Here is a 27,574-nt window from a genome sequence, read left to right as displayed (position 1 = left end):
TGGATGAGTGAATGAAATAAAATAGACAAGGTTTCCCAGGACCATGGGAACGTCACTCTTGTCTATCACTCTGAAACTACAACATTTAAGACCAGACCTCACTTTTTCTATGAGCACAGAGGACACAATGCAGTCTTAAAGTCCAATCTACATACCTTACAGCAAGGCAAGGCATTGCCCACCAATAAAACAACACAACCACCACAGCAGTGGCTAGTAGTTATCATTCACATTATGCTAGGCCATGTTATGTGGTCTGGACACATTTTAGCTTCATAAAGTCCTAAAATGAATCTATTTTATAAATGAAATAACAGACACGGAGAGGTCATGTGACATGTGTAAGGTTTCGACCGGTGAGCAAGGCCAGGACTTGAACCTAATTTCTTATGCTCATACAGTACAGCCTGGGGAATTCCAGGGTTTCTTGGGAACCTGGGATCTGGCTAACTATGAAATCTATTTTCTCTATTTGGCAGCCCTGGAACCACAAGGTGACTCTGGAATGACAAGAATGGCCTGGTCTAGATTCTGTCTGTTGAAGGGTCACTCAGAGTTCCCTTGTTTGTGACAAGAGTTCCTACAGGAGTCAGGAGAGTGGGATCAGGCTCAGAGTCATGCTTTATTTTTCACAGCTGAAAGCAGGTCTCTGTGGGCGTGCATACACATGACAGTCCCCGAGTCATCTGAATGCATGATCTGTCTCCTCCTCCTTCTAGCCCTCCTCCTCTCTTCTCCTCTCAGGTTCTGGCATCATTGCTCACCCAGTCACCCAAGCAAGAAACCACACCATTATCCAAATATTTCTAAGTTCTCATGCTCCCCTGTGCCCCCCACCCAATCTGCCCCCAATCCTATTCATTACACTTTTTTTTTTAACATCACTCTTTTTTAATATTTATTTTTTAGTTGTAGTTGGACACAATATCTTTATTTTATTTTTATGTGGTGCTGAGGATTGAACCCAGGGCCTCACACGTGCTAGGCAAGTGCTCTACCGCTGAGCCACAATCCAACCCCTTCATTCCACTTTTCTTTTTTCTTTTCTTTTTTTTTTTTTTTTTCAGAGTAGAGATGAGAAATTTATTAAAGGACAGCAGAAAAGACTTCTCCCGGAGGAAGAAGGGGACCCAGAAGGTGGAATCTGTTCATTCCACTTTTCAAGGGGCTTTAGCATATACTGGTTCCCCCAGATGGACTCTACTGCCCAGTTAAGATCTCATGGTCTCCTGCCCACCTCTCATTCTATCAGCCATCCACAGTTCTTCCTCCCTTCTCTCAAATCTCTCCATGCTCATCAGCCTCCACATTACTTTCAGAGTCTGTTTTCCGAAAACAATTACAACAATCCAGATCATGTCTGCTTTCTGCTTTTAAAACATTGCTTGCTCCCTCTTTATATGAGATATATTAAAAAAAAAAAAAAAAGTCTCAGCCTGGCCTTCAAGGTCATTCTGCTTCAGCCTCAGCCTTGACTCTAGGCACGCCCTGTTGGGCCACACATTTGGTCACTCTGGGTGCCTGGCCAACCAGTAGCTCCCAGACACTTTTGCCCTCATCCACTGCATAGGTGCTCAGCATTAATCACCGTCTATTTGCATCTAGCATATGCAGGTACTGTGCCAGCCCTCACGGGTGGTGGCACACACACTGGGTGGAAGTACGCCAGCAGGTGTCTCATAGGTGTCAGTTCACTGAGCCTCTCGATCAACCTGATGACCAGTCACTGAGAGTCACATTTACATGCAACGAACTGAGGCCCACTGAAACTGGGTAAATGGCCCAATGTGGCACAGCCACCATCCCCTGCACACTGTGGGGAAGCAAAGGTGGCTATTACACACATGACTTGGGTCCTTGGATCCCAGCCACACAGAGCCTATAGCACCACTTCTCAGCTGGCAGGAATAACTAAATGAATGGCTGGCTTTTAATTTCTCCCAGAAAATGCTGCTGGCACAAGCCAGGCAGATAGCAGACCCTGTACCCCACGGCCTTCACCTTTAAAGGTGGGAAGCCCTGTAGCTCCCCCAAAGCCAGAGTGAAGTTTCCTTAGCAATCACACTATGGAGAGGAAGAGAAAATCCCTGCTGCCAGGTGGCTCCTGGGTCTGCAGAGGCGTCTTCTGTGGACTCATGCCCCAGCAATAAATAAGTAGCACTATAGCCACTTCCCAGGCCAGAAAATTGCTCCTATTCATCAGGTTCAAATAATCGAATCTGTGCCACAATGCATCAAATCCCTTCCAGCAGGGATGGTGCATGGAATCTTATGATTTCCACACTATAGTCCAACATGGATTTAGTCCTGCGAATCAGGACAAAACGTCATTCTACACAGACTGAAACCATTCTTTTCTTGAAAATTGTCAGGGGAAAGAAAACCACCAGCCTATACTTGGCACCATCATGACCTTATCTCACTTTTCCTCCAAGATCTCTGGTCCTCTCTTCATGGTTCAGGATCTGAGGCTCAGCTAGACTAAGAAGGAGCCAGCACTCACTCAGAGCTATCTGACCATCACTGAAGCTCCTGCCCAGGCACCGTGCCTCTCTTGCCTGAGGTCCTGGGCAGGAGAGGGGCTGAGAAGGCCTTGCAAAGATAGAGCTAACACTGGCCTTGGGAAGAAGACAGGCCCAACTGAAACGGAGTGGGGGAAGGCACCCATGTGGGCTCAAATGCACAAACGAAGACACAGAGTCCAGGATGCACTTGGCAGGCGAGTGAAACTGTGATTAGAAAGAGCAGCCCCAAGAGCTCATTCCAGACACAGTTCAGCAAGACTCTACAGCCCTTCCCACTAGCTGGCCTGTGGCTTCCCATGTGTCCAGCCACCTCTCCCACGAGTTGGTACACATCTCCAGACCATGGCGCCTCACCCTGCCCACCACACAGCAGTCCCGCAGGAACAGATCATTAAATAAAAAACATCCTGCCTCTCACCTCACTTGTGAGCTCCTCTAAAGCTTAAAAAAAAAAAAAAAAAGCAGAACCTCAAAACTGGTTCTATAAGCCTATATCCTAGGGTGTTGAGAACGGGGACCTGCTCACCCAAGTTCATTATTTATTTATGACACCCGTCACTGCCAACCAGGGGCCGAGTTTAAAATCAAGACCCTCATGCAAAATTTTCCAACAGGGTTCTGGCATTCTAGGCTCCATCCCACTACACCCAAGGAAGGGTCAATATTTTTAGGGTTCCAAATGCTGAAGGGCTTTCGGATAGTAAAGTCTCTGTGAAGACATCATATTGGAAGTCACCACTCTCACATCCAATCTGAGTTCTTCTCTACCAGATCATGTCGCTGGGCATCTCTTGTGCTTGTCTGTCCAGCATCCCCTTTCTATGGAGGCCCTGACCTTTCCCCATCCCATGGGGTTCTGGAGACTCTCAATCACTGTGGACATTGGAGTGAGCAGCTAAATGTGACCTGGCTAAAGATAGAAGCCATTCCTTCCTACCTATGGGGTAAGGTAAGAGCATGTGGCGAAGCAGAGCCCATCCATGAGGTTTAGAAAGAGAGCATAAGAGAGAAATGGCTTATCTCGCCTGTAAATCCTGAGTGACAAGGATGCTGATGGGCTGCTGCAACTATCTTTCCTAATGTACTGCAAGGACCTAAGAGGAAGCCACACTCCCAGGAAAGCCAGGAGATAGAGACAAAACCCTGAAGCCTCCCTGAGCCCCAAGTCCATTGTGCCTTGACATCCCCTTTCCGAGAGCCAATCTCATCTCTGTTTAGAGAAGCTGCTGGAGCTGAGTCTCTGCACTTCCAACGGCAAGGGTCCCCGTCAACACAAGAAACGCAAAGGGAATCAACCACGAAGGCAGAGCACGGTGAAGGGATCTGCTTTCCAGGAGCTGGCAGCTGGCTGGGATGTGACACAACCATGTGAAGAGATTGTATCAGTCAACATTTAAACTATGAGGAGTTTATGATTAATTACTAGATGCATTAATAATTAATTAATTACTAATATCTGCTATGTGAACTGCTGAACTAAAAGGCAACAGCTTGCTTAGGGGTGACTGGATCAACATTCTGTGTAGAAACTGAGCCAACCTGGGAAGTGAGCGGGCAGAACTCTGGGAAGGGAGGCAGACAGACTACCCACCTTTACTTCCTTCCCTTTACTTCCTTGTTATCCACTCCTCAAACACCTAGAATTGGGCTCCCACCTCCTTAAACTATTGCATGCCACTGAGAGAAAAGCTGTAGACGGTCTCCTCAGAAAACATGCCTGAGCTTTTTTTTTTTTAATATTTTTTTAAATTGTTATTGTTGATAGACTTTTATTTTCACTTATTTGTATGTGATGCTGAGAATTGAACCCAGCGCCTCAGGCATGCTAGGCAAGCAGGTACTGCTGAGCCACAACACCAACCCCAGATGTCTGAGCTTTTTAAAGCTCACCTTTTTGCCCACTATTTCAGGAAACTCACAGGCTCCTAGAGCTTATCGAGGGACACAACCCGCTTCAGGAGAACATCCAGAACTCCCCGTTAAGAACTTTGTTCTAGGGCTGGGGATATGGCTCAAGTGGTAGCGCGCTCGCCTGGCATGCGTGAGGCTCGGGTTTGATCCTCAGCACCACATACCAACAAAGATGTTGTGTCCACCAAGAACTAAAAATAAATATTAAAAAAAATCTCTCTCTTAAAAAAGAACTTTGTTCTATTGAAACCCCACTCTAAGGAGAGCAGCAGGGTTGTCAAACTGGGCCAGCCTTCCTCCATTGTCTCTGGGCGTTTGGTATGCTCTCCTTAGGTCACCCAGTGGGTTGGGGAAACGCCACAGTCTCCTGTTCCCGACCACTGCCCTGTCCCCTGAGATGCGAGAGGGATGGAGACCTCAGATTTGTCTGCTCAGGGTCCCAGCTCCTGTGGGAATGGGCCTTTTCTACTCTCCATAGGGCCACAGCTGCCCCAAGCTGGGTCAGCCACACAGTTTGTTCCCTGAGAATTTGGGAACTGGGACCAGGCAGGAAGGTATCCTCTCTATGAGATGCTGCAGCTGAAAGATGTAAACCCTGGAAGCTGTCATGGTTGTTTCATCTCACCACAGGACAGCAAGCAGAAGAAGCAGGCCCCGTGAGAGAAGTGAAAGAAGAAAGGGTTGGGGAGAGCAGGCAGAGGGCTTGCAGACAGCAGCGATGGAGTCCCAGGTCCCCACCCCCTCCCAGATGCCCTGCTGCATCCCTGCTCTTGGGTTCTGGGACAGCATTTTCATCTTCTTAGTACATCTATAGTGCATGGAAACTACCTCAAGTTGGTTGGGCGTGACCTAAGTTCAGGAGTTTCCTTAATCTTTCTGGGGGGTTGCAGGGGAACAGGGGATTGAACCCAGGGGACTCTACCACTGAGCTACATTCCCAGCCTCTTTTCTTTTTATATTTTGAGACAAGGTCTCCCTAAGTTGCCCAGGCTGGCCTCGAACTTGTGATCCTCTTGCCTCAGTGTACTGAGTATCCAAGAGACACAAGTCACTCTTAGGTTTCAAGTAACAATGCCATGTGAATGAAATAGCCCCCGGGTCTCAAACCCCAACTTCCCACTAGCTCTCCCTTTTCCAATATGGGAATGGCTTGCCATTATTTCAAACTTAACACACCTAGAACCGGCCATCTTGTACTCTCCTAAAATTGGTTTGTGCTTTAGGGAAATCATTTAAGGACTAAACCAGTGGCTGCATATTAGAATCACTTAGGCGTCATAAGAAAACACTAATCTGAGACTCTGAAGAACATCTAGATCAGAATCTCTATGGGTGCAATCTAGGCCTTTGAAAATTCCCCAGACGGTTCTCATGTGCAGCCAGGTACAGAACCATGGTCCAGTGCAAAGATGGGCAATCTGAAGGATCACTCCCTGGCTCCTGCTCATGGCAAATATCATGAACAATTTCTTTCCTCCAGAGCCTTGAAGCAGCCTCAGAACCCTTTTCACCACCAGTCAACATACAACCAATAACTAACCAAAAAGAACATAAGGATCTTGTATTTCAGAATCTGGCCTTCAAAGAAGAAAAGTTCAGATTAAGTGTGGCCCAGGTCTCAATCAGACTCAAACAAATGTTTGTTTTCTCAGGTCTTAGTTTAATGAGGTGTCAATAAGGAAACCTAATTTGGCTTAGAATCGTAAAGACTGAGGATTGGTTCCTTTCTCATACTATGAAAAGAAGGGGGTGGGGTGGGAAACATTTGTATGTATTCCTTTTTTTTCCTTCCCTGATTACCCCCAAAAGAGCTTTCAAATAATCTGCTAAGTACTGAAATACTGAAGTCATAAACTAGTTGCAACAACAACAACAAAAAAATCGGCTTACTGGAACAACAGGAAAGACATTCTTTTGCTTTTCAAAGGCTTTCCCATCATCTGGAGCCAAAAATATTATCTTCTGACCCAAAAAGCTACTAATAAACCTTCTTTCTATAGGCCTAGCAAGAGGGATGATTTTGCCCTAAGCAAAAGGGATAGAGAGAGCTGGGGCTGTGGCTCAGTAGTACAGTGGTAGAGCGCTTGCCTAGCCATGTGAGGCCCTGGGTTCGATCCTCAATACCACATAAAAATAAATGAGTAAGATAAAGCTACGGAAAAAAACTTACCTCATTTAAAAAAAAGGGGAATCCCCACACTTCTGCCCCCTCTCCGGCCTCCTGCCATTCTCCACTTCCAGGTACCTCCCTACTGCCCTGGGACTACCAGGAATCCCTCAGAGCTGCCTTCACTTCCAGGGGTTCCCTCTCTCCTGAAAAATCTCCTGGCCCCAAGTTAAAGCCTCCTCTTTTCTCCTCCACACCAAATTCCAGTTAGCTGTAGACACAAGCTCCAAGCAGCACAGTGCCAGCACCTGACCTCTCTTAATCCTGTTTATACGCAAAATTCTGTGCTTCTTCTTTCCATGCACTTAGGAGTTTGGGAAGCAAGAGAAGCCTTCCTTATGGGACACAGAAGAAAAGTGGCAGGAGAATCCCTGTGTAATCAGGGCCATTTTTGCTGCCTTAGTGCAATAAAAAGTTGGATTAATTATACTGTTTTTTTTTTGCTACTAATCCATTGAAAAGCTCAAGAAAAAAAAAGTTAAAACACTAAGCTTTAGTTACAAAGGCAGTTCCTTTGTGTGAACATCACTTCCCTAAACTACAAGATAAACAAAACCAAGATGTGCTGTACTATATTTATATTCTAAAAGATGAGGCCTTGTCCCCGATTAACCTCTCAATGGTGGGGGTAGGGAGATGGAGGCATATTTTTGAGCCCTTTTTCAACTCTCTGCCTCAAAGAGAATAGGAAAGGGTCCCCTTTTCTGCAAGTTGGCTGGACTGACCCAGACCTCTGCCACTCACCTTGAAGGGTTCCTAGTCACACTAGTCACAGGAGGTGAGCAGCTTCCCACCTCTCAGATGGCCACACCTGACTACATCTCTGCCTATAAAACCAGAACAGTCAGCACCTCCCTCCCCTGGGACTCCAGCAGGCTTTATCAGCAGCTAGTGACAATAAAAATGTTTGTTATTTATAATACCCAATAGCATGCCAAGTCTGTGAGGACAGAGCCCAAGAGCACAGGGACTGTTTTTAAAGTGTGATATAGTTGAGGGTGAAAAACTCCATGGTGACCTCCTTAGAAAAACCAGAGTAAGAGGCAGACAGAACGACCAGAGGCCGTGAGCCTGTCCACCCCCACCAGCGTCTTTCCCTCCCCATGGCTCTCCTTACCCCTGCTCGTTCCCTGCATGCTGAAACTCCCAGGTTCTGTCCTGGGCCCTCTTTTCTCTCCTGCGGAGACCTCATCCCCTCTCATGGCTTCCTTGACATCTCATCAACTCCCTGAAGCTGGTCAACACTCTATCCAGAGCCACCGCCTTCTGCTATACATGTGGAAATCCACTTGCTTAGTGGACAAAATCACCTGGACTCGTTACAGGCACCTGTTTATAACAGACTCAGGCCAAGCACCTTGGTGCACACCTGTAATCTCCACTATGGTGCACACCTGTAATCACAAGTACTGAGGCAGGAGGAGGCTGAGGCAGGAGGATCTCAAGTTCAAGGCTAGTCTGGGCAACTCAGAGAAACCCTGCCTCAAAGAAAAAACAGAAAAGGCTTGGATGTGGCTGGGTGGTCAAGTGCTTGCCTGGCATGTGTGAGGAACTGGGTTCAATCCCCACTCCATCCCACGCCTGCTCCTTCACCAGGGCTCCCCACGCATCTGTCATCCTCTTCATCCTTCCCGCCGCATAAGCAGGATCTCCAGGATATAGCCATCTTTTAAATTAATGGGTCTCCAGAATATATTATATATTGTTAAATTAAAAAAGGAAGGAATAAAACTATGTTTAAGGGTAGGCTATCTTTCATAAATCAAAGAAGGGAATATGAATACACATGTATATATACAACACACACATATATATGCATTTGTTTGTATTAAGAGAAAACCAATACATCAAAATAATAAAGACATATCACAGTAATAAAACTGGTTCCCTACAGGGGGAGAAGGGAATAGGGTGGAGGATAATGAGATTAAAAGAAACTTCTGTGAATAAATCTTATTATATAATTTGACTTCTGGTAATATATATAAATGTCTTATATAATTTTAAAAGAAAATAAATAAAAAAGGAAAAAAATCCCTCGAAATTAAAAACAACGAAGCAAACTAACCTTACTGTATGACATTATGGAGAATACACCTACACAGAGAAGACTTCTTCCTTTTTTTTTTGTAATTCTAGCAAATAGAGCCCAGGGTCTCACACATGGTGCTAGCTAAGCAAGCGCTCTACCACTCAGCTATACCCCAGCCCCCACCATATAAAGAAAACATTACTAAACACAATATTGTATAGCACCCCCTCCCTCGGGGACATATTTATTGTAAGGCCAAAAAGAACCACAAAGAAACTTTAAATTTCATTCTCAGTCTGTTTTTTTTAATATTTATTTATTTAGTTAGTTAGTTTTAGGTAGACACAGTGTCTTTATTTTATCTTTATGTGGCATTGAGGATCGAACCCAGTGCTCTGCACATGCCAGGAGAGTGCGCTACCACTTGAGCCACATCCCCAACACAGTCTTACTGTTAGTAGTGAAAAAAAATTAAAACTATAATCAGTATGTTGTAAGTATGCAAAACAGAGTTAATATTAAAAAAAAAAAAAAAAAAAAAAAAAACCTGCTTTCCTTAGAAAGTCCTCCTTGCAAGGGTGACCCTTGGCTGGCATCTAGGAACATGAATTTGGATGGTTCCCACAATTCCCAGAACTGATAAGAGTGGCTCACTATGATTAAGCCATTTGAGCAAATGATATGGTTTATGTTGAACATCTGCCTTCTTTCTAGAAGTCTGGAATTTGGATTCAGGGTAGGTACACAGTGCTTATGTGATCAGACCCCAATAAGAACCTGGGCACAGTCCATAATGAGCTCCCCTGCTAGATAACACTTCATATGATTTGTCACATCCCGTGTGACTCCAAGGGACAGCACTCTTGTGCCTATTTTTCTCCAGTCCTCACTGCATGTACCTTTTCCCCTGGCTGATTTTGCTTTGTATCCTTTCAACTGTGGTAAATCAGAGTTGTGAGTCCTCCTAGTGAACCACTGAGCCTGGAGTGCTCTTGGGAACCCTAATATAGCAGAATATAGCACATAAGTCATTCTGTTAATGTTACCAGGAAACGAGATTCCAGCATAAGACTAAAAGATACAAGATACTAAGGGCTGGGGTTGTGGCTCAGCAGTAGAGCGCTCACCTTGCACATGCAGGACCCTGGGTTCAATCCTCAGCACCACATAAAAAATAAATTAGTAAATGAAGGTATTGTGTCCAACTACAATGAAAAAAAAGAATACAAGATACTAGTATAAGATCATATTTAAAAAAACTATGATCTTAAATATGAATTGAAACTAACAATATGAATTCACAACTCTTTTTCTTAAAAAATTATTAAGCTGGATGCAGAGACACATTGTATTCTCAGCTTGAGATTAAGAGGATTACAAATTTGAGGCCAGATTCAGTAACTTAGTGAGATCTTGTCTCAAAATAAAAAATAAAAAGTCCAGGAGTCATGGTGCACGCCTGTAATCCCAACAGCTCCAAAGGCTGAGGCAGGAGGATTGCAAATATGAGGCCAGCCCCAGCAATTTAGTGAGGTCCTTAGCAACTTTGTGAGACCGTGTCTCAAAATAATAATAATAATAATAATAATAATAATAAAAGAGCTGGGGATATAATTCAGCACCCACTGGGTTCAATCCTCAATACCAGAAAGAAAAAAGAAAAAGGACTGGGGCAGTAACTCAGTGGTTTGGCACCCCTAGGTTCAATCCCCAGCACCACAAAAAAAGAAAAAAAAAAAAAGAAAATTTGAAATTATTGGTCTACACTGGAAGATGTTTGAGCTAAAAATCACTACTGTAAAGGGAAAGGACCAAGCATTTATACTGCTTTTCAGTATGAGAAAAATTTCAGAATATCCACATAGGTGATAAGGAAAAGGTCCTCACTAAAGAATTCTAGCTAATAAATGCAGAGGGAAATAATGGACCAAAGCAATGATCATGAATGGATGCTAAAGTCATCTTGGTCAAAGACTGATGAGAGCTTTTATAATAGAAGAATCAGGTGACAACAAATGAACTGGCTAGAACCTATAAATAGATGTGTGGCAGCCAGATGCCACGTGCCTATTGATGTGCAACACCAAGTACAGAGCGCTGGCCATAGGGTGTTCGCAATAAATAACCTAATCTGAATGGACTCAGGCCTCAGGATGGAACTTCCTGTGGGTGGGACATATGGGAACAGAGAAACATGTTATAGGACCCCACAGAGGCAACTGGCCAAATTCTGGGATGTAGAAATCCTAGGTGACAAAGATTTCCTTTCTCCAACAAATCAATGTCAGGGGAAATGTGGTGGGCAATAACAGTGGGTGGAGAAGGGTGTTACAGTTTTAGAATAAAGACATTTACAGACTAAGAAGCAAAACAGCAAAAAAAGCCTTCTCTTATTTAAATCCTCCAGGCCTTGGCAGCACGGCTCACAATGTCTCCTCTGTGCTCTGACAGTCACCTTCATTCAGTTCCTTGAACTAACCTGTTCCTTTACCCCTCAGGTCCCTTTCCTTGGCAGGTCCCTCTCCATGGAATATTACCCTCACCCCTTCCCCACTTTAACTGATAGAAGCCTGCTCATTCATTTCCTTTCTTAAATACTATCTTCTTAGCAGGGGGAAGAGCCCAGCTCTTACCTCAAGGTATGTCAGTGCACCCCCCACCCACTACACACATTCACTATGTTCTGTATTCCTTTTGGTACTGGAGATTTAACCCAGGAATACTTTACCATTGAGCTACATCCCCAGCCCTTTTTGATTTTTAATTTGAGACAGGGTCTAAGCTGCTTAGGGCCTTGCTAAATTGCCAGGGCTGGCTTTGAACTTGCGATCTTCGTGTCTCAGCATCTCAAGCTGCTGAGGTTATAGACATACCTGGTGCAAATTCATTTTTTAAAAATATTTTATGTATGGGGCTGGGAATGTGGCTCAGGCGGTAGCGCGCTCGCCTGGCATGCGTGCGGCCTGGGTTCGATCCTCAGCACCACATACCAACAAAGATGTTGTGTCCGCCGAGAACTAAAAAATAAATATTAAAAAAAATTCTCTCTCTCTCTCCCTCTCCTCTCTTAAAAAAAAAAAAAATTTATGTATATTTTTAGTTGTAGATGAACACACAGTATCTTTATTTATTTTTATGTGGTACTGAGGATCAAACTCAGTGCCTCACGCTTGATTGTGATGACATCCATGTTAGTACTCAGAACCCAGACTGGCATTAAAGAGCTCAGGTTCACAGGGAAGGACTTACCACCTCGTGGGACTTGGGAATGGGTACGATGATGGCCAACACACAGATGAGCTGGAAGATGGCCCCCAGGAAGAGTCCGTACCGTAGAAGGTTCTCCAGGAAGGTAGGCTCAGGCACCTCAGGAGGTGAGAAGTCTAGGTCGGAGGCCATGGCCCAAGCCACCTGCTGCTTGAGGTCTCTGACTCACCACTCTTTACAGCCAATTTCTAAATGCAAAGGGTAAGTAAGCATCATGTTTCTAAAACTTTTTTTTTCTGGGTCGGGGGACAGTACTCATGGTGGTGGGAATCAAAACCAGGGCCTTCTGAACACCAGGCCAGCGCTCTACACTGAGCCACATCCTCAGTTCCCTCTATTACTGATTTTTTTTTTTTTAATATTTATTTTTTAGTTCTCGGCGGACACAACATCCCTGTTGGTATGTGGTGCTGAGGATCGAACCCGGGCCGCACGCATGCCAGGCATGGCGCGCTACCGCTTGAGCCACATCCCCAGCCCCCTCTACTACTGATTTTTAAATGATCCTGCTTGCATAAACACACATACATTCAAGACTATATAAAGCAATTGTAGTGAAATGTTAACAGTTCTTGGATCTAATTAGAGAATAATTGGAATAAAAACATTTACAGAATAAGAATTAAAATTAAAAAAAGCCAATCATTCACAGTGAGCCGTTCTTCCAACTTTTTCATAGTTTTCCAAATATAAAGTTAAGAAAAATAAATAAGTAAATGCAAAGGGAAATACTTCCAACAAAAATCTCAAATCACATCTGTAATCCCAGTGACTTAAGGAGCTAAGACAGGAGGTTCCCAAGTTTGAGGTCAGCCTCAGCAACTTAACGAGATCCTGTCTCAAAATTAAAAAAAAAAAAAAAAAAAAAATAGAAAGGGCTGGGAATGTGGCTCCACAGTAAAGTGCCCCTGCGTTCAATATCCAGTATCAAAAAAAAAAAAAAAAAAAAAAAAGAAAGAAAGAAAGAAAGAAAGAAAGAAAAAGCCAGGCAAGGTGGTCACAGGGGCCTATAATCCCAGCAGCTCCAGAGGCTGAGGAAGGAAGATCACAAGTTCAAAGCCAGTCTCAGCAACTTAGTGAGGCCTAAGGAGCTTAGTGAGAGACTCTGTCTCAAAATAAAAAATAAAAAGGACTGGGGATGTGGCTCAGTGGTCAAGTGCCCTTGAGTTCAATTCTATCCCTGGCCAGAAAAACAAACAAACAAACAAAAAAACCCTCAAATCAATGTACATTTCCTAAAGGACTGCTATGTTTTAGGTTTTGTATATTCATTTCTTTACCCATCTAGTCATTCACCAACAAATATTGATTGAATACCAAGCATTAAAGAGTGAGCAAAACAGACAAATCCCTGTTCTCTTGGGACCCCTGCTCAGGAGGGAGGCAGAAAACAAATACACTGAGATGTGATATGCTAGGAAGTTTTGGAAAACACCTAAGCAGGACATCATTTTATTTTACATGGAGTGACAGGAAAGCCCTCTCTGAAGAACAGAAGTGAGAATGAAGTGGCAGAGATGTGAGGTGAGGGAGCGAGCCACTTGTTATCTGAGGGAGTCTGTTACAGATAGAAAGAAAAGCAAGTGCAGAGGCCCTGGGGCAGGGAAATGGGACAACAAGTCCAGAGAGGAGCCCTCAGGAGGGACAGTAAAAGCAACAGAGACTAGAGAGGGGCGGAGTAGGCCTTGTAGGACCCTCACACTTCTGATTTAACTTAGTAAAATGTAAAGCCACTGATAGATTTTGAGCAGAGAAGTGACATGATCTGAATTACTTTTTTTTTTTAATGGGGGGAGGGAGATCATAGGGAAGGGGCAAAGTGGACACATGAAGACCAACAAGGAGGCCACTGCCAAAAACTCAGACAAGCAATGTTGGAGGCATGCACAACAGGAGCGGCTGTGGCCAGTAACAGCAGGTCCAGCCTCAACCCACCTCTCTCACCTTTGCTTTCACTGGTGTCCCCATTCCTAACACCTGGAAGAACTGAGCTGCCTGTGGACCTCTAAGAGCACTGGGCTCTTTGAAAATCCTGGGCCTCTGCCCAGCAACACACACTGCCAAGAATAGCCTTCCCCAAGGCTGAGGTGAGTGGTACCCCCAACATGTCTTTCTTGTCGCCCTCCTCCTCCCCTATGTGACTGTACTGTCTCTTCTTTACCAAGCACCCACAAATGGCTTCCTTCTACCCATCTCAACAATAAAGGTAAATATACATCGGGATCAGTGCACCTGAATCCATAGCCCTTTGCATTTTCAGGGATCTGGGCCATAGTGCAATTTTCTGCTAAACATAAGCTATCCAATATAGTGATCATGAGCCACACATGGCTATCTAGACTTAGAACACACAGCTAGTCTGAACTGGGATGACTGTTAGGTTTAAATACATGCCCAATTTCAAACATTTAGTATGAAAAAATATTCACTAATAATTTTTATATTGATTAGATATTGAAATGATAACTATGCTAAACAAATTATATTACTAAAATTAATTTCACCTAACTTGAAAAAGAACAAAGTTGACAAATTCACTTTATGATTTCAAAACTTACTGCAAAACTATGGTAATCAAAATGATATGGTACTGACATAAGAATAAACATTTGGACCAATAGATTAAGAGAGTTCAGAAATAAACATTCATATGGTCAACTGATTGATTTTCTTCCTTCCTTCCTTTCCTTTCTCCCTCCCTATTCTTTTTTCCTTGCAATACTGGGGATAGAATCCAGGGGCACTCTATCACTGAGCTACGTTTCCTGAATTTCATTTTTTATTTACAATTTATTAGTTCATTTTAGGTATACATAATATTAGGGATTATTTCAACATAATTATACAAGCACAGACTATAATTTGCTCCAATTCAGTTCCCACTACTTCTCAAACTCTTCCTCCTCTCCTCCCTCCCCTGTTCCCTTTTCTCTACTCTAATGTTATTGCTTCTATTTATTTATAATTATTTTTAATTAGTTCCTTATGGATATACATAAAGGTGATATTCACTATGGTATATTCACATATTTTTGATTTAGAGACAGGGTCTAGACAAGTTGCCCTGCTGACCTCAAACTTACAATCCTCCTGCCTGTAATCGCAATTACAAGTTCAACTGATTTTCAAAGAAGGGAGGAAAGATCCTTTCCTTTGAGTAAGGAAAGAACAATCTTTTCAACAAATGGTGCTAGGAAACTGGACACCCAAGTGCAAAATAATGAAGTTGGACTCTTAACCTTGAACCATATAGAAAAACTAACTCTACCTGAATCTTTATCTAAATTTAAGAGCTAAAACTCAAACTACTGGAAGAAAACAGGGAAATTTCCATGACACTGAATGGCAATGATTTCTTAGATGTGACATCAAAAGCATAACAAAAGAAAAAAATAAGCCAGGCACAGTGATGCACCCCTACCATACCAGCAACTCAGGAGGCTGAAGCAGCAGGACGCAAGTTTGAGGCCAGACTCAGCAACTTATTATTTCAAAACAAAAATAAAAAGGGCTAGGATATAGCTCAGTGGTAGAGTGTCCCTAGGTTCAATCCCCAGTACTAAAAAAAAAAAAAAAAAAAAAAAAGAAAGAAAGAAAAAACATGAACTTCACATTAAAATTGAAAACAGTGTATGAGAGGCCATCACCCAAGAGAATAAAAAGACAACCTGTGAAATGGGAGATATATCTGTAAGTCCTATATCTCATAAGGGTCTAGTATTCAGAACATATAAAAAACTTTCACTAGGCAACACTACCACCAGCAGCACAATCCAATTTAAAAATGGGCCAATTTCTCGGAAACGGACAATTTCTGGGAAAAAAAGATATACAAAAACCAACAGGCACATGCAAAGATGCTCAACATTACTAGTTGTCATGGAAATGCAGATCAAAACCATAAGACATTACTGTTCACCCATTAACATGGTTACTATTAAGAAATAGGTGGAGGAGATAACAAGGTTTGACAATGTGGAGAAACTGAAATCCCTATGCATTGCTTGGTGGGAATGTAAAATGATGCAGCTGCTGAGGAAAATAGCTCGGTTTCTTCCAAAAGTTAAACACAGAATTATCATATAATCCAGCAATTCCACTCCTAGGTTTAGAAACCAATATTCATAGCACCATCAGTCACAAGAGCCAAAAAGAGAAACAACCAAAAGTTCAACAGATAAAACAAAATGTGATATACACATATAATGGAATATTATTCAGACATAACAAGGAACAAAACCTGGACACATGCTACAACATAGATAAACCTTGAAAACATGTGGTAGAGTACTCCCAACCCCAGCAGTTTTTCTTTTAATTGGTATGGAATTGTTTAAGGGGATGAAAAACTTCTGGAACTAGATAGTGGCAATGTTTATACAACATCGCCAATACCACTGAATTTTTTCTTTAAAATATTTTTAGTTGTAGATAGACACAATACCTTTATTTATTTGTTTTTATGTGGTGCTGAGGTTTGAAACCAGTGCCTCACACGTGTGAGGCAACCTCTCTACCACTGAACTACAACCCAAGACCTACCACTGAATTTTATACTTAAAATGGCTGAAATGATAAATTTTATGTTATGTATATTTTACCTGTTTTATTGATTTATTTTTAGTACCAGGAATTTAACCCAGGGGCACTGAACTACATCTCTAGACTTTTTTTTTTTTTTTTAAATATTTATTTATTTTTTTAGTTCTCAGCGGACACAACATCTTTGTTGGTATGTGGTGCTGAGGATCGAACCCGGGCCGCACGCATGCCAGGCCAGCGCGCTACTGCTTGAGCCACATCCCCAGCCCCATCTCTAGACCTTTTTATTTTTTGAGACAGGGTCTTGTTAAGTCACTAAGGCTGGCCTTGAACTTGCAATCCTGCTGCCTCTGCCTCTTCAGCAGCTGGGATTACAGGTGTGTGCCACTATACCTGGCCTTCTACTACATTTCCATGGGACAGCCTCAGGCACAAGAGACTGTCTAAAACACCTTCATTCACCTTGGCTCTCTGCTGCTCTGCTTTGCAATGTTTTCCCAGCATGAAGTGTGGCTGCAGGATAATAGGGTGACCTACTAAGTAAAGTGAGTGGGATCTACACAATTGTGCGTTGATTCCCTTTCAACCCGGTCACTTCAAAGGTCGTGTGTGGGCTAGCAGGGTAGCCATTTTTCACCTCAGTTCTGCCTACTTTGAGAATGGCCTTCAGAGCCCGAGACTCATTTAGTTTTTTCCCCAGAATCCTCAGAGTTGGCAGATCTTCATCCTCCCAGGAAGGATCTGACTTCTGGAAAGAGGCCAACATCACTGAGTTCCAAATGTGGTGAATCAGGTGGGGCATCACGCTCAGGAATACCATTTTTGGTCAAATACAAGGTATCACACTCAGACTCCAGGCAGATTGTTTGGAGTGGCTCATAAACTGGCCCTGGAGTGAATTCCAAAGCAGATGCCAGAACAACTTCACTGGAAGAACAGCACAGCCCCTCCGGGGCACCAGCACATGGCTCCCAAAGTTTTAAGAAACTGGTCTCATTTCTCCAGTTGCACCTTGTAAAGTAAAATGTTCTTGGCCCCAAGCTCTATTCTTAAGGCTGTAACAGGTCTACTGGGTTTATCAATACTCAGATTTATTAGTGTTACTAAAAGCAACATTATTATTGATATTTGAGGTAGGTCTTTGGAAGGATAGGGCAGGCATCCAGAAGTTGGAGGCACAGAGTTTGACTCCATCAGCAAATAGCTACACTTTGGGTGATCCCTTGACCTCTTGGAGACTTGTTCTCCTACGACAAGCAACATTATCTCTTCAAAGTATAATGCATTTAGGCTATTTTTAAAAGTGGCATCTAGGTAATAGATAACAAGAGTCATAAGTGATTATATCCTTTGACTGAACAATTTACTTCCTAGAATTTATAGAAAGGAAACAATTCAAAAGAAGAAAAGCCTTCAGGTACAAAAAAGTTCATAGCAGTGCTATTCATAATACTGGAAAACAGGAAGTAACAAAGTACCCAACAATAAGGAAGCAGCTGACCCAATTACACTTTGCTAAAATCTACATGGGATAAAATATTGTGTTATCAGGTAAATCTTTGCAATATAATACTAATTAAAAAAACAAACAGTTGTATAAACAATGTATTTGCAATTACGTATAACGTTATTTCACTGGTTGTCATGGAAATGTCATGATTTCACTGGCTAAAGATCAAGAAACCACTAGAAAATGTAAATAGTTGCTGTTAAGGTGAAGGACACTAGATTTGAATTTTTTAGAATGTTACTGAAACAATGAATCAGTTTAAAAGAAAAACTCATGCCTTATCTACTTGCTTCTCAAGACTTTTGCAATAGTACAATTAAGTACTGTTCAATAAAACTTTTTGCAATGACAGAAAAGTTATATACGTTTTCTCCAAATGGCGGCACCAGCCACACGTGGCTATTAAGTACCTAATACAGCTAAAGAGGAACTAAATTTTTAATCTGAATTTTATTTACTTTTAATAAACTTAACTATAGGTACACGTGGCTAAAAGTGCTCTCCTGGGAAGCACAGGTATAACAGGAGCGTTCAAAGGTCTACAAAACAAAAGACTCCCCCTATGCTGCACGTGCTTCAAAGCTCCCACCTGTTTCCTCATTTTCTCTGCATCTTGTGTTTACCTCCCAGTCTGCCCATCAGTACTTCTGGGTTTTCCTTTCCTTTTACAGCCATCACTGGAGTCCTACACATTCTTCAGATCTCAACTAGGAGACTCTCATCCCTGAGACTCCACTACCTGGGACAGGGCCGCTGCAAATCATTTGCCAGGTACTGTGCACAGCACTTTATGAATCAGCTTCTCATTCCCTGCACAACCACTGTGGAGGTGGGAATTACTACCATGGATGAGGAAACTGAGGCTTGGAGAGGTCAGGTGGCTTAGCCAGGGATCACTAAGCCATGAACAAAGTCAGGATTCAAAGTGGCTGGCTCCTCCACTGCCAGAGCTTCATTGCTAGGTCAAGAGGAGTGGCCCACTAGTGAGCCATGGAAACCGTTTGGAAAGCACCAACCAGCACTTTCTCTTTTTAACTTTATTAGCCCACACTTAATTTTAATAAAATTAATTATTTTATTTTAATAAAATAAATGGCAACAGAAAATATTAGAGTGTATCACATTGGTAAGGGCTATCTCAGATGGATTTCTCATATGAGGATTTAAAATGTATTTTCTATTGTTTGAGAAATGTTAGTGAACCATTCATTATAAAGCTTTCTCTGAGTGAAAGAGGAGCCACTGGAAGGTTCAAGCAAAGAAATTACATGAACCTTCTGGCTGCTGTGTTGAGAACAGAATATAGAAGGAAAGAGCGGAAGCAGTGAAACCAGATAGACTATTATAACAAGTCAAAGACAAGGCAAGAGGGCTGGGGTTGTGGCTCACTGATCGAGCACTCTCCTAGCACACATGAGGCACTGAGTTCAATCCTCAGCACCACATAAAAATAAATCAAAGGTATGTGTCCGCCTACAACTAAAAAAAAAAAATATATATATATATATTATATATAATATATATGTATATATATAAAGACAAGTCAAGAGCAGTGAAAATAGAACTTCTCAGGTTATAAATATGTTTTGAAAAGAGGACTGTTCAGGGGAAATCTGAAAGAAGTAAAATGATCCCCAATGAAGGGGAATGATTCTGTATGATACTGTAATGGTGACCAGCAGACATTAAGCAGTCATCAAAAACTATAAAAATTGTCAAGTGCAGTGGTGCATGCCTGTAACTTGTGACTCAGGAGGCTGAGGCAGGAGGATCACAAGTTCAAGGCCAGCCTGGGCAACTTAGACCTGTCTCAAAATAGAAAATAAAAAGATATGAGCTAGGGTTGTGGCTCAGCAGTAGAGCACTCGCCTAGCACATGCGAGGTGGTGGGTTGATCCTCAGCACCATATAAAAATAAACAAATAAAATAAAGGAAAAAAAAGGGATGGGGATATAGTTCAGTGGTAAAGCAACCCTGGGTTCAATCCCCAGTACTTCAGGCTGTACAATTTTACCGCACAAAGAGCAAACTGAATGTTTTTAAATGCTAATATTTTTAAAAAATCACAGGTCCAGAAATCTCAGGATGGAATGCAGATGGTGACATTCTGAATCCAAATGTATTATAAACAACTTCACTGAAAGGGTGGAGGGAATAAGATGATGACCTACATAACTTTAAAAATAAGAGGTCTGTAAAACCAAAGTCAAAAGGAACATCCATATGAATTATACTCTAGTTGATAAAGTTGCATTCCACAAGGTATACAGGTAAACAATTCTGAAAACCCTATAAGTGTACACCAGAATAAGCAAAGGGATGGTGGCAGTCATAGGTGGAGTGGGAAGTCACAGATTAGAAAAGGAAACTAGAATAATCCACACAGTAATAAGGAATGAGAGTTGAGGAATCAATATGCTTAGTTTACTAGATACAGTTACATATAGAAATATTTATAGAGGGCTGGAGTTGTGGCTCAGTAGCAGAGCACTTGCCTTGCACATGTGAGGCACTGGGTTTGACCCTCAGCATCATATAAAAATAAATTTAAAAAAATAAAGACATTGTGTTCATGTATAAGTAAAAAAAAAAATTTAACAGAAATATTTACAGATACATGTATATACACATATGTCTCTTATTCTGTCCACTTACATGGTCTAGAAGCAAGGACACCCCAGTAGCAATGAGCACAACATATGTCCAGATATTAGTTTCTGGGCCATTCTCCAATAAAAGAAACCAAGACTCCTTGGTAAACGGCTAATTCGAAGACTGGGGAAGAAATATACAGGATGACCCTGATGCATAAAAATATGTAAGTGCTTAAAAAAAACTAAGCAAACAAATGAAACATTAAGGGGGTTACATCAGCAGGAGAGCTCCCAATAGCAACACCTGAAACAATCAGAGCAACAAAATGAAGTAGTAATGGGTTATAACCCAAAGTACAAAATAAATACCAAGTCTATACTGACAAAAATAAATGTTTGAATAAGTAAATAAATGGTGGAGCACAGAAAAATCTCCCATGGAAGCCAGACACAGTGGCATTCATCTGTAATTCCAGCTACTTAGAGGCTGAGACAGGAGGATCACAAGTTCAAGACCAGCCTCAGCAATTTAGCAAGACCCTGTCTCAAAATAAAGAATAAAAAGGGTTAGGGATATAACCCAATGGTAGAGTGCCCCTGGATCCAATCCCCAGGACCAAAATAAAATCTCCACAGAGAATTCCGAATAATTTATGTAGATACTCCACTTTTAAGTGTGGGGCATAATTCCACACTTCTAAGCGTGGGCTGTGGATAATTACTTTCTTCCAAGAGTATACGGTATGAAAATGCAGTGAGAGGAGTGAATTTACAGTAAAACAAAACAAAACAAAACCCCGACTACTGCCTCAAGCCAACAGTGATAACCCACACTGGTTCTCTGTACTCTCCTTGAAACCCAGTCTAAGCAGAAGAACTGACAAATCCCAACTGGTAGGTTATTCAGCAAAGTATCTAACCATAATCCCCAAAACTGCCAGGATCACTCAAAGAGGGAAAATATGAGAAACCATTACAGCCAAAAAGAGTGAAAGGAGACATGACTATTAAAGGTACTGTGGTGGGGGCTGTGGCTCAGTGGTAGAGCACTTGCCTGTCATGTGTGAGGCACTGGGTTCGATTCTCAGCACCGCATATAAATAAATAAAATAAAGGTCCATCAACAACTAAAACAATGTTTTAAAAAAAAAAAGAAGGTACTATAGTCACCTAGATGGGATCCTGGTACAGAAAAATGGCATTAGGGAAAAAACTGAGAAAATCTGAATAATTTGGCAAATGTACTGCATGAGAACTCCCTTCAGTATAGTCACAATAATTTTGTAAATCTGAGTGGCACACACATGTAATCCCAGTGACTCCAGAGCTGATAGGATGGCAAGTTTGAGGTCAGCCTGAGCAACTTAGCATGACTCCTTTCAAAATAAAACAAAACATAAAAAGGACTAGGGAGGGCTAGGGATGTTGCTCAGTAGTAAAGCACACCTGGATTTAATTCCCAGCACACACCCAAAAATTATAACATTATAATAAAAATTATGCGAATGTGGTCTTTCTCTCAAAATATTTTTCCCGTACTCACCCTTCCTGGGGTGAGGACATAATGCCTACATAATGAGATTAGGTGAGGTGAGTGATATAGGCACTGTGATGTAGTGTTAAGCTACTATTAATTTTCATTTGCTTCAGTTGATCCTGAATCACAGGCCACAGGCCAAGACAACCATGGGCGGTTGGATGTCAAGAACAGATAATGTTGATGGCTGGGGGCTGGGGATTCTTTTTTTTTTTTTTTTTTAAAGATATTTTATTAGTTGTTGATGGATATTTATTCATTTATTTATATGCATTGCTGAGAATCGAACCCAGTGCTTCACACATGCCAGGCAAGTGCTCTACCACTGAGCCACAACCCCAGCCCTGGCTGGGGATTCTTTATAGGAGAATTTTTTTGTGGCAAAAATCTTTCAGAAGAACACTATAATCAGAAGTTATCTCTTGGGCCAGGGGTTGTGACACAGTGTTCACTTGCCTGGCATGTGCGAGTCACTGGCTTCGATTCTCAACACCATATATGACTAAAATAAGGTCCATCATCAGAAAGTATATATGTATACACACACACATATTTTTTTAAAAAGAAGTTCTCTCTCCTTTTTAAGTTTAAATGTGTCACCTCAGACACTAATCGTTTGGTAATCATATAAGAGATTTTAATGCTGTGTTCATCCAAGGACCATATACATAATTTTGTTCTTTAGTGAAAATTCAAAACACTTTGGCAAATTTTGATAACACCCACTCTGCTCACTCTGCTACAGCTTCTTCCAATTCCCTACTTGTTAACTTGATGGCCTTCAACATTCTTCCACTTCCGCTAGAAAGGTGGTAGTTGCAACCTCTTCAGTAATTTTTATATTTTGCAGTTCAAATCTATCCTTGAATCTGTGTAACCATCCCCGACCTGCATTAAATGGCTTCATGTTTCAGGGGATCCCTTGCTGAAATCTTCACGCAGGCTCAATTCTTTCTGGTACCAAACACTGTCGTCAATAGGAACATTTTCTCTTCACTTCTTCCACCCACAAATTTAATGCCTTTCCATCTTCACTAAGCACTTACCACACACTGTGACTATAACTTTCACAAGCTGAGGTATGACAGCACGACTTTCTTCTTCACAATTTTATGGACAGGAGATTCATTCCTACCATAGATTTTAACAACCTCAGCATACTTTATTTTCTTTCCTTAGTCAGCTTAGAAGAAGGACTTTTTGGCTTGTCTTGGGCATATCCAAGTTGCCAGCATCACTCATCTTGGGCTTGGGGCCTACTACTAAGTAAAATAAGAGTTGCCTGAGCACAAGCACCGCAGTGCAGCATCTGATAACTGAGTTGATGGCTGTTAAGTGACCACTGAGTCGGTAGCACATACAGCATGGATTCATTGTACAAAAAGGATGATTCACGTTTAGGACCAGAAGGAGGGGGATGGCGCGAGATTCATCACGCCACTCACACCTCACAATTTAAAACTTACCAATTGTTTATTTCTCGAGTTTTCCACTTAATATTTTCAGACCACAGGTAAATGAAACTGCGGATAGGTGAGAGAATATTGTACTCATCTCCCCCTTTCCTTAGAGAACTAATGCATCCTCAGACACTGAGGCTCTACATTCACTACCTCCTGTAATGTTCAGGACAGGCCTGTGTGCCCGTTTTACAGAGGTGCAAATTGAGAACCAGAGAGGAAATGCGACCAGCCCACAGTTGCACAGCGATGCAAGGCACACTGGGGATCCGAACGCCGGGCCGACTTACTCCAGAGCTGAGGCTCCACCTGTTGCAGGAGTGGCTGGACTTGGCTGTGAGGAGCCCGGCGTTTCGGCCCGGGCTCGGGACTAAAGAGCTGGGCGGCCCCAAACCCTCCCAGGAACTCCAATTCCCCACTACGAGTCACTTGCCACGCGCGCCCTGGCCGCCGCGCCATCACCCGCCCCTCCGCTCGGTCCCCGCCACGGCTCCAACTCCGCCCCGCCCGGAACCCCGGCCCGCCGCCCGCTCCTCCGCACTCACCTCCCGCGCCGCCGCGCTGGTGCCCCGGAAGTAGCTCCCGTGACCCTGGGTCCCGGAAGTGACGCGCCCGCGTTGCCGGGGTCGTGGCGAGCGCGGCTGCTGGGCTTCCTTGGGCTTCGTTGGGCTTCCCTCCCCTGCACCGGGAGCCTCGCAGCGAGGCCGGGGGAGGAAAGGCCCAGACCCTCTCTATTCCCCAAGCCCTTTATCACTTAACACGTTTCAGGAAGCCTTTACAGAAGCCTTAATTCCAAGTCAGGCCCTGAGCTAGGAGCCCACAGCGCCGACGGTGGCGAACAGAAACACCTAATTGACAGAAGGAAATCAGCATGATTCGTTGGAAAAACATCCCTCGAGCTTCTTGTGTCGAGGGAGATGGAGGGAAATAATTAAATGAACATGGAATCATGATACGTGTTTGAAAGGCAAAGAACAGTCTCTGATTAGAAGGGGCGGGCCACGTGGCTGGGTTAAAGGAGACCTAGTTGGTTAGACAGAATGCAGCACCCAACCTCCACCGAGCGCGAGGATGACTTCCTCTTGAAATCCGCGACCCGTGTAACCCATAGGACATGGTGGAAATCATGGAGCACCACTTTGAGATTAAGTCAGAAAAGACATTGCAAGTTCCTCTTCGCTCTCTGGATTACTCATGGGAAATCCCATGTTGTGAGGACACCAGGGCAGCCTTATGGAAAGGTTCTCGTGGGTGGTCATCAGACCTGCCTACGACAGCTCCAACTCGGTCAATTCAGCCAAAAGTATGAGCCACCTTGGGAGTTGACTCTTCAGTCTCAGTTCAGATGACTGTAGGTAGCCCTGAGAAAGATCTTGAGAATAATAACCTCATGACTGGGGAAACACCCAGCAAAGCTACTAGGATCCCTGATCCACAGAAATTAAAATAATAGTACAGGAATTATAAATTATAACGTATTTCCAAGCTCTGATTTCAGAATAATTTATCATGCCTCACACATAACTAATACCTAGAGGACAGAGGAAGGGTTAGATGCTAGACATTAAAAATAAAATGAGACCTATCTTACCTTAATGAATATCTTGGCCTGTAATTCCAGCTATTGGGGAGGCTGAGGCAGGAAGATCACAAGTTCAAAACCAGCTTCAGCAACTTAGCAAGGCCCTAAGCAACTTAGTGACACCCCATCTCAAAAAATGGCTGGGGATGTGGCTCAGAACTTAAGTGCCCCTGGGTTTAGTCCCCAGTATCAAAAAATAAATAAAAAAGAATATCATTCTGGGCCAGTGGAACTAACACAGTGGAACATACCAATAATCCCAACAACTCAGGAGGCAGAGACAGGAGGATCACAAGTTCAAGGCCAGCCTTAGCAGTTTAGCAAGGCCTTCATTGTCTCCCAAAAAAGGGCTGGGTTGTAGCTCAAAAATAAAGTATCCCTGGGCTCAATCCCCAGTACCAAAAGAAAAAGAAGAATCAATCTCCCCGCCCCCTCCCTCTCTTTCCAATGTTTGGGATGGAACCCGGGGCCTCACCTACCACTGAGCTACACGTAGGAGTTTGTTCTCTCTTGGAGGACAGGGCAGAAATTCACTAATCTCCCGATATGTGAGGTAATATGGGAAATACAAAGATGCAAATTCGTTTAATAAATTCCTATGGAGTTTCTGCTCCATATCCTGCATGATGTCACTAGGAAGACAATGTGAATAGGTTGGACTCTACCGTGACTGTGTCAATCCCACAGACAAATGTATACTTACAAAGCATGAGATGAATTAGGAAGAAAGAAAAGAAACCATGTGAATAAATAAAATGAGAGATACAATCAAGATAGGTTGATCAGGGAAGACTCTCTGAGAAGGTAACATTTAAAGTAAGAAAGAAGAATGAGTAGGAATTTACCAGGCAAATAGAGGAAGGAAAGAGCATAGTGGGGGCATAGGCGGAGGTTGGTCAGAAATGGATGGAGCAGCGAGAACTGAGGCCTTAAGGTGACATATAGAACAGGACCTGGTACTTGTCCTAGAGGAGCTCTCTATTTGGTATGGTGAGAAGGGTGATTTATGGATTGAATTAAGTCCCCCCAAAATATATGTTGGGATCCTCATCTCAGATTCCTCAGGATATTATCTTAGTTAAAGAAAGGCTTTTAACAAAATGATCAGGTTACAATGAGGTCATTAGGAGATCTAACACAAAAAGGAGAAGCTTGGACACAGGTGCACATATAAGGAGGATATCATGTGACAACAGAGAGGTATTGGGGCGATGCTTCTACAGCCAAGAAATACCAAAGATGGTCAATAAACCACTTGAAGCTAAGGGAGAGCCAAGGAAAAGATTACTTGCCACCCTTAGAAGCTGTCAATAGACACCTTGATTTCATATTCCTTGCTTCCAAGAACTGAGAAAATAAATATCTGTTGTTAAGCCACCCCCGCTCGTGGTATGTACTTCATTATGGCAGCTCTAGTATATAGTTACACAGATGCTTTGAAACCTGTTTCTCTCTGTATCCAAATGTAAAAGATCCCTGGTGTGACTGCTGCAGGTACAGCTACTTTCTCACCTTCTAGAAGCTTCTTGAGGTCTCCAGCTGAGTTTTGCTCATCTCTGTGCCTGCATGGCTCCATTAGCACCACAGCATGGTAGGTAGCTTCGTGGCATGTGTGTTCCTGTCCATAATATCTATGCAAGCACAGAGCTTCATTATGAAGGAGATAACATTGAAAAAGAAATGATCTCTGCTCTGAAAAAAAATCTGAAGTAGCTTAACATGTGAAGTGGTGGACCGATTTTATCAGTATTAATTATAACTGTCAGGCTGGGATTGTGGCTCAGAGGTAGAGCGCTGCCTAGCATGCCTGAGACACTGGGTTCAAGCCTCAGAACCACATAAAGTAAAATAAAGACATTGTGTCCACCTATAACTAAAAAACATATATATATATATTAAAAAATTATAGCTGTCATTTATCATATATTCACTACTTTACACAGATGAAATTTTTCTCCCGGCAACCCTACAAGGTAGACATTATTGTTCCTACCTTATAGGTGAAGGCTAGAAAAGTTTAGCAGATTGCATGCCTGTATAACCATCGCAGAACCCAGCCAACCTGCACAAGCCAGCAGAGTGCCCTAGGAAGAGGGGAAGGATGGGCAGACACTGAGGCATCCGGGAAGGCTTCATAACTGCCGTCCTCTAGGCAGTGCAGACATCCTCCATGTACAGCAATGTCAGGGACCTGTCCATCTCAGAATCCATGGGACTCCAACAGCAGTGGGGACTTACCCCTTTCTGACTTTCTCTGGGTCTCCAGGAGCCTCGCAGCAAATAATGAACTTCGGTTGCTCAAGGCCTGCTCTCCTGCTTTCTGTGGGTGGGTCTGGGATGATGGGCTGGATTTGAATGTGGGAAAAGGAAAAGAGAGGAACAAGACTTACTCTCCATCTCCCAGCCTTTGTCTTTGTTGGTCTCTCTTCCTGGAGTGCTGTCTTCT

At 42.8% G+C, this 27,574-nt stretch overlaps 1 protein-coding gene across 2 annotated transcripts in view; it reads right to left on the bottom strand.

Annotated features, from left to right (window-relative positions):
* The window catches only part of Manbal (mannosidase beta like), a 28,652-nt gene extending 4,522 nt beyond the window's left edge, over window positions 1–24,130 (bottom strand). The window contains exons 1-2 of one of the 2 annotated variants that reach the window (XM_077799883.1): window positions 24,092–24,130; window positions 11,885–12,090 (exon numbers count right to left, since the gene is read on the bottom strand). In XM_077799883.1, coding sequence (XP_077656009.1) covers window positions 11,885–12,034 — 150 coding nt within the window. In that variant the 5' untranslated portion in view covers window positions 12,035–12,090; window positions 24,092–24,130. Of the gene's footprint in view, window positions 1–11,884; window positions 12,091–23,836; window positions 24,013–24,091 lie in introns of those variants that run through there. The other variant, XM_077799884.1, reaches the window with a different exon arrangement.
* Between the last annotated feature and the right edge of the window lie 3,444 nt (window positions 24,131–27,574).

The sequence above is a fragment of the Urocitellus parryii genome, chromosome 6 (genome assembly GCF_045843805.1).
Source record: "Urocitellus parryii isolate mUroPar1 chromosome 6, mUroPar1.hap1, whole genome shotgun sequence".
Classification (NCBI taxonomy): domain Eukaryota; kingdom Metazoa; phylum Chordata; class Mammalia; order Rodentia; family Sciuridae; genus Urocitellus; species Urocitellus parryii.
Note: the sequence above shows the minus strand (reverse complement) of the source record. Positions and strands in the feature narration are given on the sequence as shown.